Source organism: Chenopodium album, chromosome 15 (genome assembly GCF_948465745.1).
Source record: "Chenopodium album chromosome 15, dcCheAlbu1.1, whole genome shotgun sequence".
Lineage (NCBI taxonomy): Eukaryota > Viridiplantae > Streptophyta > Magnoliopsida > Caryophyllales > Amaranthaceae > Chenopodium > Chenopodium album.
The window spans coordinates 3,314,143-3,323,445 of record NC_137848.1 but is presented as its reverse complement, the minus strand read 5'-3'; the positions used below and the strand labels follow the sequence as shown (position 1 = coordinate 3,323,445).

General features: G+C 33.4%; 1 protein-coding gene across 2 annotated transcripts; it reads right to left on the bottom strand.

Moving 5' to 3' along the window:
- Positions 1-331: 331 nt before the first annotated feature.
- On the bottom strand, positions 332-4,288 carry LOC145581615 (squamosa promoter-binding-like protein 13A). 2 transcript variants are annotated; one of them, XM_081638631.1, is made up of 4 exons: positions 3,625-4,288; positions 2,085-2,550; positions 1,300-1,436; positions 332-1,022 (listed from the first exon to the last, which is right to left on the bottom strand). In XM_081638631.1, exons 2-4 carry the CDS (start codon positions 2,501-2,503, stop codon positions 403-405), a joined length of 1,176 nt encoding a protein of 391 aa, XP_081494757.1. In that variant the 5' UTR covers positions 2,504-2,550; positions 3,625-4,288; the 3' UTR covers positions 332-402. The 2 variants fall into 2 exon arrangements, with proteins under 2 accessions (XP_081494757.1, XP_081494758.1); XM_081638632.1 differs by having other exon boundaries at positions 3,969-4,288.
- Between the last annotated feature and the right edge of the window lie 5,015 nt (positions 4,289-9,303).

Genomic DNA, 9,303 nt, shown 5'->3' with positions numbered 1-9,303 from the left:
GTACATAATCCCAGTAAAAATATTATCTTTACAAAGGGTGATTTTTGAGAAATTACCCTTGAGAACTGAAAACAGAAACGGCCAAATTAAAGAGCTGCAGTCCTACAGTATGCACAGTACGCAGACAACTCAGGTTCAACAAAGTAAGGGAAGTTTGGAATTATTGTAGGTTAAAAATGCAAAGTGAGACATCTCTTTTGGGACTGTAGTATCCCAGAACACACAAATTGTCAAGCATTTAAGAGGCAACCAAATTCAAGGAAAAGCCAACTCATTTAAGACTTAGAAATAAAGATAAAGTTAACGTACAACAAAGTATTTTTTTTTTTTAAATTTTTTATTAAGGATTAATTAGGATTAGGAAAGAGATTAGACAAGCTAACAAATGGCAACAGCAACTAATTACTCCCAAGAGAAGGAAAGTGTTTGATGACTTCCACTAGTAGAAGATGCACCAGTATCATTCTGGAAAACATCCTGGCAGAGGCTGTTACTGCTCTGTAAGTCCGAGAACAGTCCAGAACCTGTAGGATGTCCTTCCATACCATGGCCTTGGGAGGAGCCTGGGTACTGAGAAGGAACGCTGTTGAAGTGCAGGCTTGAAAGCATTGGCCGAGTAGGGTTTATAGGGCTCGGATGATGGAAGGTACGACCCAAACCCATCTCGGGAGTCTCAGCATTTGATGACAGAAGAGAGAGAGCACGATCCGAGTCAATCACTTGGTTCAGGCTATTGCAGAAAAGTGTTTTCTGGTGGTTAGTGTTGTTGCTGCTGCTTCCGCCGACATTATTGGGATCGTGATGAAGTGTTTGACCAGCTGAAGAAACTCCAGTAAGTGGGGATTCAGGAACTTGTAAGAATGGGAACTGTCTGCCTCTGTAGGCCGGAGAGTATGAACTAGGTGTCGCACTGTTGTAGAGTGTCGGGCTGCTCTCAGATTTAACAGCTCCAGACCAAGCAGTTGACATGACTGATGTAGCTGGAATTATTGGTTGATTGCTGAATGCCAAAAATCTACTACCTAAAAAAAAAATAAAGCAGCCATTTTCAGTATCATCAAAAGGTTCAACAAATAACCACTTTTTCTTCCAAATTCAAATGCTTTGCAGCTTACAAAGGTTTCAGTTCAACAACCAAGGGAAGTTGAGGGTCAGGTTAAGACAATTCTGCTTGTGCTTGCTTCTCTAGCTATAAATGGGAGCACAAAATCTATCTCATAACTAAAAGGAAATGCAATACATTCTCATAGATTTTAAGGATAATCATGTCATGCATATGTTTTGAATAATAATCCAAACCTTGGCTAGCAGAAAAGAAATTTCCATGATTCATAGGTAGGGGTTCAGGCTGAGGCTTCCTTCTACGACGATTATGTCCTTCAAGACGTTTTCTACAACTCCGCTTCCCCTCATCGAATTCCCCTAGTGAGTGAAACCTACAAATACAAATCAAAGATGTTGAAGGAAATGGCCAGAGTATTCACTATAAGGACTAATTTAGGTGTGCAAATAAAGTATGCACTATTAGGGGTAAAAAAATCACATCCAAAATACCTTAATTAACTTAAACTGTCTTTGCGTCATAATTGACCAGAATTTAAGACAAACTCTTCCATCTATAGTCATTTATGGTATCAGTCCACAGTTCAACTGTTCAAGTAAGTACTTACAGCACAGTTACCACTACCTAATGCTGCTATTCCACAAGGAGCAGCACTATAAAATTCCAAACCATTTATATTAATCTATATTAGTACAAATATTATTGGCCAACGAGGGTATACTAGCAGTATCAGTGATCACTTACAACAACAAACAGAATCTGAAGCTACTGAGAAAAACTCGAACAAATTAAACAAATTGGACCCAGTATATAGTTTGAAGTGATAAGACTTTGGATTATACTTAAGCATATAACCCATTATAGACCCAAAACCAAACCTGAAAACTCTTTTACCAGTTCTTACCTTAATGAACTTGAAAGCAACACAAGCATAAGCAACACAAGCATAGACTCCATCAGAATTCAAAAAAGTACTCCGTACAATTTTCAAAAAAATTCCATAAATTAATTGATTAATTACCTGCTACATTGCTGACAAAAGCGTTGTTCATTGCCCCCAATTGTAACTCTTGGGGTCTTGGAGTGCATCTCACAAACTTTATGGCGTCGGTGGTAGTCCCTGCATTTACTAAGGTCGGCCTTGCATCCGTCCACTAAGCACGAAACCACTTGGCTACTGGTACCTGGTGTTCGGGGCCTCTTTGATGATCCAGCTGTTGGTGAAAATGGGTCCATAATAGAATTTGAATGACCCTTGAAGTTGTTCACTAATCCTTTTCCAATGTCACCTAACCTACCAAGTTTCAAATCCACAAGCCTCTCTCCTATTGCCTTCTCTGTATCAAAGCTAGAGGACCCAAAAATGGCTGAAATAGTAGCAATTCCTCCCTTCTTCAACTCAGCCAAGTCACAGTAATTTTTTGTAACTTTATAGCCCATATAATAGCCTTCTCCCTCCCAAATTTTGTCCACCCTACTTTTTCTTCCTGTAATTAAAATGTATCACCAATAAATTAATATGATATGAGAAAAAATAACCTTATACTTAGCAGAAATTCTTCAACATTGTTCTGTCTCAAAAAAGCCAATACAAGAATAGTTCACAGACATATATTGGTAGTCTTTACTAATCCAAAATTCTTAGACTAGATTTGGTGAATACCTAATCTTTGTAATGATTAGGATATATAGGCTCCACTGAGGTAGTACTAACATAAAAACAACAAAGATAAGTAAAAGTCAGTCATTTTCAAAATTGAATTAATTAATCTTAAGAAACCAATTAAGATTAAGACAAAGTGAGGGAGAGACAGAAAGAGGCCCAAAAAGCCCTCCTCCAGTCATAAGTGAAGTGCAAGTAATATTATAAACGTGGTTGTTTAGTTGAACATAGAAGTAAATCTATAAATACTTAAAATCAAGTTACTTAATTCTACCAGTACACATGATTTTTTCACCCAAGATAAGTATCAAACCACATGAAAATTGTAAGAACTACAACTAATTAAACAGAAAGTAATTTTATAGGACAGCTAAGAATGGGTATGGCTTCAATAGGCAATATTGGAGAGTGACTTCTATGATTGCTATTAACTTAATTCCAAATTCCAGTCATATTTCTGAATCCCCAAAAACCCAGTTACACAAAACTACAAAAAGGTATTTTGGAGAGAAAATGGAATCAAAATAGGCAAATTTCAGGAGAGACATAAAAAAGAAGAATAACAGCAGGTATCAGAGTAGTAAGCATACTAATTTAAGGATATAAAAGAGAAGAAGATTGAAGAAAAAGCTGTTAAATTTACAAAAATAGATACCTGGGAAATAAAAAAAAAACTTCTCAGAAACCAAGCAGATTGTATAACAAACTTCTAGACTACTGTCAACATTGGGGCAGAAATAATCCAAGAAAGTTGGAAGGATAGAGAAGGCCCAAACAATTGGAAATAAAAAGAGGAAAGCAGGGGATGTAATGTAAAACTAGTATAACAGCTAATAATGCCTATTTTATTTTATAATTTTTCAAAAACCAAAAAAGAAAAGAAAAAAAAAACACTCACAAAAAAGAGTTGCAGAACAAGGACACTGATCTGGGCTTCCCAACCATTCATTCTCTGACAGTGATTCCATTACAAACCAATAATATGACTACAGTGTGGATCAGGAAGAGAAAGACAGAGATAGAGAAGAAAGCAAAGCAAGAGCTGTGCTTAATAGTATAGCCTTTCTTTTTTAGCAGGACAAGAGAAAAGAAAAGCTAAGCCTATATTTAACGTAGAAGCAGAAAAATTATTGAGACTACTACACTTACTAATTAGAGAGAGAAAAGAGTTAAAAGTAAGCAAGTAAGAGAGAGAAAATAGTTGAAGTTAAGGAAGGCAAAAAAGAAAAGAGTTAGGCTTACTTTGTTCAGAGTATACAAGTAGAAAGTTGAAACAAAATTAAAAGGAAAATATAAGTAGAAAGTAGAGAGTAATGTGTAAAATAATGTTCACAAATATGGGAGTTAGGACTTCCTATTTAAGGGTTTGTAGCCTTGCAGTAAGTAGAAAAATGTAAGTTAGTAAAATAATGAATAAATGGGATTTTGAAAGGAAAAAATAATAATTTAAAAAACTATTAAAAAATGAGTGGAGGGGAGAGGGACAGGGTGTTGTTGCTTTCAACTTTTTTGGGTGAAAAAAATTGAAAAGTACAAAGAAAGGGAAGGAAAGAAAAGGGGGGTATGGGTATTGAGTACTTTCTTGTGTTTAGTGTGTCTCACATTGGATGATGTCTCACTCTGGGTTTTTTCTTTCTTTCATCTTTCCCCACATCTTGTTTTAGTTTTATTTAGATGTCCAACTTATTAATAATAATAAATAATTATACTTCTACTATGGAAATTGGATGGTTTGCAAGAATACAAAACCCCCTTTAGAGTTTAGAATCAGAGCTCATCTCCAATGGGGTATGCATTGTGACTAAACTATGTGTTCGTACAAGAGGAAATCAGTGACTTGGCTTCCTAAAATGTTTCTAATGGTTAGTCACAAAAAACTTTACTTCCCTTTCAACTCAAAATACAAGTACTTATCTTTTGTCTTTAGCCTTTCCAATGAATTAAGCTTTTAACTCCATTTATTAGAGCTAGGTTGACAATGAACATTGCGATGATTATCACCAAAATAAATGGTCAACTAATACTTGTAATTTTCACAAACATCTAATATCTATCTAAAATTGTTTTAAGTAAAACATTATTGATGATAGACTACCTATATCATATTATCATGCACCCAAATATGTGTTTTAGACTTTTAGTCTATACTTATTAAATTATACTTTTTCTAATCCCCTAATATTACAACATTTTCCTATTTATATATATTTTCATTCTTTTTCTTTTCTCCTCATCACATGGGTCTCTATCTATATTCCTCTCTATTTCTTTCCTCTTTTTAATATCCGTGTCCAACCCCTATCTTACAATATTAGGGGAATGGAGTAATACATAAGTGTAAGATTTGAAGCACCCATAAAACACATGGTTTTAGAGGGTATGTGTATAAGAAACTCCATCTGCACATATTTAAGGACATATAATGTATACATTCAAGAGAGCATAACGCATCAGCATAGTTCATGGCCTCATGAACACATGTATAGAAACATACGAAGTATGTGCATATTTAAGAACTATTATACAATGTTCACATTTAAGAGAGTAATAAATTTGAATGCCATCATATTATCAAGTGGAAGAGAGTGGTAGGCTCCCACACTTTCTTCTTTCATTCACATAGTTATGGACAACACAACAACACTATATTGTGCACAACAAAGGATCCTTTCCTTTCTCCTCATCAATCATTAATGACTTTAAATAGGGGAGATCGATAAAACTGAATTTTAAGGGTATCTTCATTTCTCAATCAACCGTGTGAAACTTCAAAGTCTCTTATGATTACTACAAATTTTGTTTTCTCCATCAGTCTATCATCCACGCGAGAAATATGATATCATAAAGCTTACATATTTTTAACAGAATATTACTCAAAGCAAGAAAAAGACAGGCAACTAACCATTGACATTAAAAATAAAATAAAAACAAGGGACCACTTGTATTAAACATTCCAAAGAACTAGTTTAGTGAAGGAAACAACCTTCATTGTGTTGCATGATTATAGAGAATTTGTGATACAACGTACGTACGTGTAAAAGTAAAACAAAATGCATTAATTAACTCATAAAATGATGATTTAGATTTTGGTCATCTAGCATGACACTATGACATTAATTTGGAATTGGTACGAATACACTCAATACAGTAGTTAACAATTTGGGCAAGCAATTCTCAAAGTAGTGTGTCAATTCGGTATGGCTACTTGAGTGAAACGAGAAATAGGGTAAATTATATTACCACTATCATAATCAATCCAATAAATTAGGCTTTGTTTGGTTCAATATTAGTAAAGGAAAGAAGAGAAAGGAAGGGAAGGGAACGGAAAAGAAAGGAAGAGAAGGGAAAAGGAAAAAAAACTAGATCATATAATGTTTGGTCTTTAGTGAAAGAAAGTTAAAGAGGGGAGTAGATTGTTTGGTATGACATTACTAAAGGAAAGAAAAGAAGAGGGAAAACTAATTTTAAACTTAATAGATTTAATTTCTTTCTTTCCTCTCAAATTTCTCCAATTTTAAGAGGAAAGGGAAGATTTTGTGGAGAGAGCTTTCCTTCCATTTCTTATCAAATTCCATCTAATTTTTAGAACGAAATTAAACATAGGAAGACATATTTTTCCTTTCCTTTCCTTTTCTCTCATTTCCTCCCAACCAAAAAGGGCCTTAAAGTTTAAACCTCTACAACTTATTTGCTTAGAAATATAAGAGAAGAGTGACATGGAGATGAGAAGGGATTTGAGAATTCCTTTGTTTGTTTATAGGGATATGGATAATAAGGGAAATGAGGATATGAATAAAACTAAGTTAATAATTCCTCCAAAATAAGAGAAAATTCATGTATCTCAACTTGAGATACATTGAACCATCTCAACAGGGCACTATGGTCTTTTTGCAAGTTAATAGTAGGGCTAATGTTGTAATTTTGTCTAAAAAAACCTTTATTGTCAAACAAAATCAGAAGTTTTCAATGAAGAAGGTAAGAAACTTCAATGGGTAAATAGAACATGGCAACAGTTTTAATAGAGAAAGACACCACTCTTCCTTTAGTGGTTAAGCATATCCTTCTATTCTCCCTTTTCTATTGAAAGCATGAAGAAGATGGAGGATGGAGATGAAGGCCCGAAAGTATGAAGATGGAGAAGGAGGAAAGCATGAAGAAGATGGAGGATGGAGAAGATGAGCAGGAAGAAGAAGAAAAGGACAATAAAAAAGTACAAAAAAAATATTAAAAAATTCATACTTTTCTTGTTATTTACAGTAGTGTCATTTTGAGATAAAAAAACGTATCTCTATTTTAGAAGTGGGGCTCCCTCCCAAAATAATACCTAAGGGTGGGTATATGAGATGAGGATAATAATGCAAGATTAAAACACATTTTTATCCCGAAAGAAAAGGAGCAAAGAGGAAAAGTATACATAAAGGCAATTAGGTAATTTTCTTACTCATTCTTATCTGAGGCCCTATTCACGCCAACTTAAATAAATATTATTTAGTAAAAATCATTAACTTCAAAGTTTTTTTTTTTTTTAAAAAAAACAATTTCAAAGAAGAAATATATAATAGAGAGTCCATAAAATTTATTGTAATTAGTAAAAATAATTTAAGTTCAACAATAATAATTTCAGTTTAATAAATATAATTTCACTTCAACAAAAATAAGGTGAAGTGAATAAGGCCTAATTCTCCACAAATATGACGGTGGAGGCAAATGTTGAACATCAAGTCTTACTTCAAAAAACATGAAGAATACTTTCTAATGAACATAAACTCCAATGAATATTGGAGGTATAACTAAGATGATCTTATGTTCATTGGACTTATTAATCTTCATATTTTTTAAAAGTTAGACTTAATGTTCAACATATGCACGGTAAGCACTGTGTCTACGCCTCCACCATTCAATTTTTACTAATTCTTTATCTATATCAAACAAGGGCTAACCTCATTTTAAATTCTTATCCTATCTTATTATCCAACTTAGCGTCATTCCTTATGCTTAAGGGCCCACTAGAGCATAGAGCATCACCATTCTTTGAATGAATATTTTATCCAACTTATCGCCATTGTTTACTTCTATTTAGAGAATTCTCTCCGAGTTTGGCTTATGAATTAATTCTACATCTCACAACAAGATTGGAAGTAAATTTACATAAAAGAAAAGACAAGAAATCAAGCAAGTTATTCCCAGTTCATTCTCATCTATCTATTTCTGGGTCCCTCAACCAATGAATTCCAGTTGCTTAGATCAAATAAATTGAATTCCTTAGGAGAAATAGCACTAAAAATAAATGTCTTTTGTTGTATAAATGAATTACAGTACTGATGTTTTTCATCAGCAAATAAATGAAATGAGAGATGCATTAGAAATGGGGCCCTCTTAGAAATGAAGGAAGCTTGTTTCCCTGTGGGTCGCATTGTGCTTGCCTTTTCTCGCCAACTGTATTCATCTTACGAGGGCAGGGGTTCTTAACTACTGAGGTTATAATTAAAGCGTCATTGGCACTTGGCAGCTCTTGCTGTCCACCATTTATATTAGGAGTCCCACCTTATTATATCAACACTAGCTGTTCAATCATTCAACTGTAAAACAATACTTTAAAAAATAGAGTAAATTACTTATCTTAGTTGTTCATAATTAACCTTGACCTTAATTGTTTGGGATAGGTACTAGTTGTTGGTTACATTATCCTTTGTATCAAACTATCAATTACACCCTCGGCCCCAATTTATTTGTTCTGATATTCTATTTAAGGTATTCCTATTTACTTGTCTCGTTTCTATTAATATATATTTTTTTTTTGAATAGTGTCACATTAATTTTATCTAATTTTATACTCCATATCTTTCTATCTTTTTCAATAACGGAAAAAGCATTTAAAAGCCAAATACAATTACTTGTCAACAAAGGTTAGAGGATACTAACTATTACGAGAATTACCAAGTATATAGAGGAAAAATGTGTTTCTCCTTTTATTACTACACTCCTAATTTTGCCACTCTTGTAAGTAGAGGAAAATGTGCTCACTTTGGGGGAATTGATCAGTGTCAGGAGAGGGTGTCAAATCAGTTTTTTTGAAAGTAAATATCAATTTCCATTTGATTGGGTCTAATTTGTTCGATAATATTCAACATAAAAAACCCATAATCTACCCAAAAGTTGTGACATTAGTTGTTACAAACATGTTGTACCTAAAGCGGAAATAACTTACCCAATTATATTAGGTAATATTAATATAAATAATTCCAACTTTCATGTATTCCCTCTGTTATTAAATATTTGCTCCACTTTTCATTTTCGACCGCTTTTAAATATTTGTTCCATTTCTTTATTTAAAAAGCTTTAATAATATTTAATTTATTTCGCTTAACTAGTGGACCTAACTTAAATCATATTTTATTAATTTCATATTCTCTCCTTTAATTTTCTCAACTACTTTTGCCTTTTACAATCTTTTATTCTTCTACTTACTTCACAACCTTCATTTTTAATTACTTTCTCCAATTTCTCCTGAAACTTAGAGCATAGAGAAATGGAGCAAGTATTTAAAAACGAAGGGAGTATCAGCTTTAAATAATCC

What these genes read in the sequence shown, in the direction of transcription:
- LOC145581615 (XM_081638631.1), bottom strand. Translation starts at nt 2,503, where the DNA reads ATGGGCTATAAAGTTACAAAAAATTACTGTGACTTGGCTGAGTTGAAG. An exon ending in TTTTGTCAGCAATGTAGCAG is followed by an intron (nt 1,437 to 2,084) that starts GTAATTAATCAA and finishes TTGTATTTGTAG; the next exon opens with GTTTCACTCACTAGGGGAAT. An exon ending in TTTCTTTTCTGCTAGCCAAG is followed by an intron (nt 1,023 to 1,299) that starts GTTTGGATTATT and finishes TTTTTTTTTTAG; the next exon opens with GTAGTAGATTTTTGGCATTC.